General features: G+C 34.8%; 1 protein-coding gene across 1 annotated transcript; it reads right to left on the reverse strand.

The window, feature by feature from the left end:
* Nucleotides 1-527: 527 nt before the first annotated feature.
* Nucleotides 528-2709, reverse strand: LOC130966476 (plasmodesmata-located protein 6). Its single transcript, XM_057891289.1, has 3 exons — nt 1677-2709; nt 1167-1292; nt 528-1065 (listed from the first exon to the last, which is right to left on the reverse strand). Exons 1-3 carry the CDS (start codon nt 2395-2397, stop codon nt 1055-1057), a joined length of 858 nt encoding a protein of 285 aa, XP_057747272.1. The 5' UTR covers nt 2398-2709; the 3' UTR covers nt 528-1054.
* Nucleotides 2710-3941: the final 1232 nt, after the last annotated feature.

Consider the following 3941-nt stretch of genomic DNA (forward strand, 5'->3'; position numbering starts at 1 on the left):
TTTTAACATAAGGATTAACGAAGTAATTGTGTTAGGTGGTGTCAATGCAAGGATTAGATAAAGATGAAAGGGAGAAGATTCTTGGGGATTTTAGGAACATTGTTTACTAAAAATTATGTAATATCATCATGCTCCTATAATCATTGTTACTTTATACCAACATCGTTTTCCTCTTTACCTAATGACATATTGGCCCTTCAGGTGTTATATTATAATAGAGTGATGATGATAGTGCTTAATCATTGCAAAATTATACTTTAGAATCCTTAATATTTCATTTCTTTTTTATTTTTTCTTTCTCTCTATCTCTTTATCTGAGAAACATGTTTAGTGAATAGCAGAGTGCTTTGGTGAAACATAATAGCAGAGAGACTAATAATAATTAGTTAGGAGTTAAGGCTTGTCAACCAAAAAGAGTAGCAAATAAAGAGCAGTAATTGGTCATTGATGTCTATGAATGAAAGATACCCAAGTACTTAGAAAATTTGTTGACCACCTTCAACTCATTAAAATGTGAAGTATGCATCAGTTTCAAATTTTGTTATCATTAGCATAAATAAGATCAAGAAGCAGAAATCATAAGTAACATCCTCATTAGCAGGAAACATTAGGTGTAAGAAATAACTTTATGGATGGAAAGTAAAGTTGTTGATATGCTCTAACATAAAAAGTGAGCAATAACTTAACATGCTTCAGTGTTTAATTAATATTTGTACACATTGGTAAGACACTAGACAAATTGTAAGTGGTCATAACTCTCAAGAGAGTGGAATCTTGAGCTTTTTTTCTTTCTTTCTTTCTTTCTCCTTATTGCAACTCATTCTTTAAAGAACTACTTTTTCCATACACATCATCAATTCTATCTTTACCTTCACAGGTATTCCTTATATATATTATAAAGAGAACTATGCAAGAAACTCATAGAGGTAGGAAAATGATGGAACACAAAAAAAAGGAGGAAAAGTAGAGAGACTGAAAAGGACTATAGAAGAATAGTAACAAAAAAGAGCCACCGAAAGACTAATAATTTTACCAAGGAAAAAGCATTCTTTATTTATTTACCACCTGCATGCATAATCAAAGAATAATCCACGTATTAATATTAATATTAGAACCATGCATGATGATGAATTAAATGTTTAAACACATTAGAAAGCATAGATTACCTTTGTGCTTTTCGCAGACCTTGGACAAGAAGGAAAGGAAAACGATGATTAGAGCAACACCAGCTATGAGACCAATTAAGATGGCTAGTGTCTTCTCAATTTCATCATCATTGTGATTGCTATCATCTGCGCTCAAAATCATAACAACAATTTAGTTAGTTTCAAAGGACTCTTCATCAATTTGAAAACAGAAAGTTCAAATACTTTCAAACTTGACATGTTTCTAGGTCAAGCAAGCAATTTTTTGCATTTCTCCTTTTTCCAGTTATTATTTATTCTTCTTGTGTCCTGAATCAGAAATAAGGTTGAATATTTGAATAGACTAGAGGGTATTTCAAGGTAGATCAAATAATTACCAAGTAGAAAATAAAGAAAAGATTCTATTGACTAATATTATGACTTAATTTAGATAATTCCCAAATAGCAAAGCAATTCATGCCTTGCACTTCTCACATGACATCACTTCTAACTAATTCTCGAATCATGTGTTAAGGCAAGCTCAAGACTTACCGTTACTGTTGCGCGAGTACCTGCCACCTTCCGAGTATCGCGCGTAGCACTTGGCGAGATACATGTCACCCCACGTGGATGCTACGCACTCCATTTTCAACCGTTGGATTGCATCAGAGAGGCAATCCTGACACTCCGTTGGGCTGAGGTCTCCCGTGCACTGCGCCACACCCCGCGCATTCCCCGACCCACTCGTCCTGTACGTCTTATAGGTGCTCCCATCTGACGTCTCCAAATACGCCAGCACCTCATCCCGCCTGGTCATCGCATCGGAGGTCAACCCAATGGACGGTCCACATTTCTTCATCACCGCAGTCTTGTCTTCCACTCCCAAGAAGCTCACATTATCGTACTTCACAAAGCATCCGTCCAGCTGCAACGCGCCGCCGCATGCGTCCAGGCAGAGCGTGCCCAGCTGACTGACGGCACGCTCCACGCAGCGGGAGCAGCGGTCGTTGGAGAGGTCGCCGCGGCACTGGTAGAGGCCGTAGACAGTGGAGGAGGAAGAGGGAGTTGGCTGAATGGTGAAGTTGTTGTAGTTGGTGAAGGTGGCTGAGTTGATGAGAGAGGTTAAGAGGGAGTTTACTGTGTTCTCGTAGGGTGAACCCGGCATGAACTTCACCTGAGAGCATCCTCCGAATATGAATGAGTCGGTGTCAGCCATGGCGGAGAGCATGATCATCATCACCGCCAGCAACACAACATGGTGCTGATGAGCCATGTTCGTAGATCGATGGAGATGAATGCTTGCTTTAAAGAGAATTTACGTAAAGGATGAGACTCCTTCCTCTTCCCAGCTATATATGATTGTGAAACAAACAACAATAAAAAAAACTCAATCATTAAGTGCTATATGGTTAAAGTCACATACCTAATGTGTATATATAAATATTTTTCTTTTTTGTAGGGTGGGTAACTTTTTTTATCACTAATAGTGGTACTAATAACTAATTAAGCTAATAAACACTAATACAAAATAGTACAAATAGACGAGGGTCTGTGTTCTTTAGCCATTAGACTTTTGGCCTCATGAATGAAAAAAAATTAAGCTAATAAGCTCTCTAAGTCAAAAGAAATGTTTATTAACTTATTATGAAAGTTTGCCCGTGGTTGACTCCAAAGACAGATTTTTCTTGTAATTTTTCTTGGGAACCATAAATGTCAAAAGAATACTCTAATATTAGATGAAAATGTTACAATAATTTAAGATTGAAGGCAATAATTGACACATAATATTGATCTGGTCTTTCTGGATTTCTGCTACAATTATTTCAAGTAATATCTTTTTAACCAATGATTAATCTTTCTCGTGTAGTAGTGTCATTATTGAAACGAGATCAAATACTCTGAGGCCAAGTACAACTAATTTAACCAACAAAACTAGTAATTTACTAAAAAAAAGGTGAGTCATATAATGAAACGAAGTACTACTAGTTTTCGTGAGCAACTGTTGTTGCATAGGCATTAAAAGCAAAATTGGTGAAGTTGCTCAATTAGTATGTGACACAAAAATAAAATAACATGTTTATTTTGTTAAAAGGAAAAAAAAAATGGTTCAGTATAGCTAGCTTAGATTAGATGATTCCTGTACATTGAAATCGCTATCTTAAGTGTGTTTAGATAATTTGATTTTATTCCTTTCAGTTTTTGTGAGGACAGTATAGAAAAGAAAAACTATTCTTGGTGGTCTAATTGGGTTCTTTTGATAGAAACAGTTTGTTTGAATATGACTTGCTTAATAACTTTGAAGCTCATCATTTATTATCATCTTTGGCATATCTGATTCCTTTTTACATCTCTTTTTCACGTATATAAAATAATTATGTGTATTATTATAATAAACAAACAAACTTTCAACTGTTACACTATAATTTCACGACATACTAAAATAGATCTGAGAACAATAATGTTAATGTCTCAACTATATATTACTCTCTTTTGATAATCACCAAATACCAAAGCAATTATTAACATTTTCCAACACTTTTATTTTTATGGATTAAACTTGCGATCGGATTTGATAGCCAGCTGGCAATTTGATGGGCCCTATATATACAACCCATGAATAATAATGATAAAAAATAACTCACCTTTAATTTGATGAACAAAATTGTTTGAGCTATATAGATTGAGATAATTAGCTCTCTGTTCTTGTTTAATTTATATTTTCATATTCGATTTTCATATAAGTTTAAGAGCCTTTTAAATTAATTGTTCTTCTTCATCTTTATATTTAGTTCCACTTTCATTTCAAGTGTCCCTCAA

This window comes from Arachis stenosperma, chromosome 3 (assembly GCF_014773155.1).
Source record: "Arachis stenosperma cultivar V10309 chromosome 3, arast.V10309.gnm1.PFL2, whole genome shotgun sequence".
NCBI classification, from domain to species: Eukaryota; Viridiplantae; Streptophyta; class Magnoliopsida; order Fabales; family Fabaceae; genus Arachis; species Arachis stenosperma.

Coding starts and splice junctions, on each gene's coding strand:
- LOC130966476 (XM_057891289.1), bottom strand. CDS start 2,397: ATGGCTCATCAGCACCATGTTGTGTTGCTGGCGGTGATGATGATCATG. Junction 1,293..1,676: donor GTACTCGCGCAACAGTAACG/GTAAGTCTTGAG, acceptor TTTTGAGCGCAG/ATGATAGCAATCACAATGAT.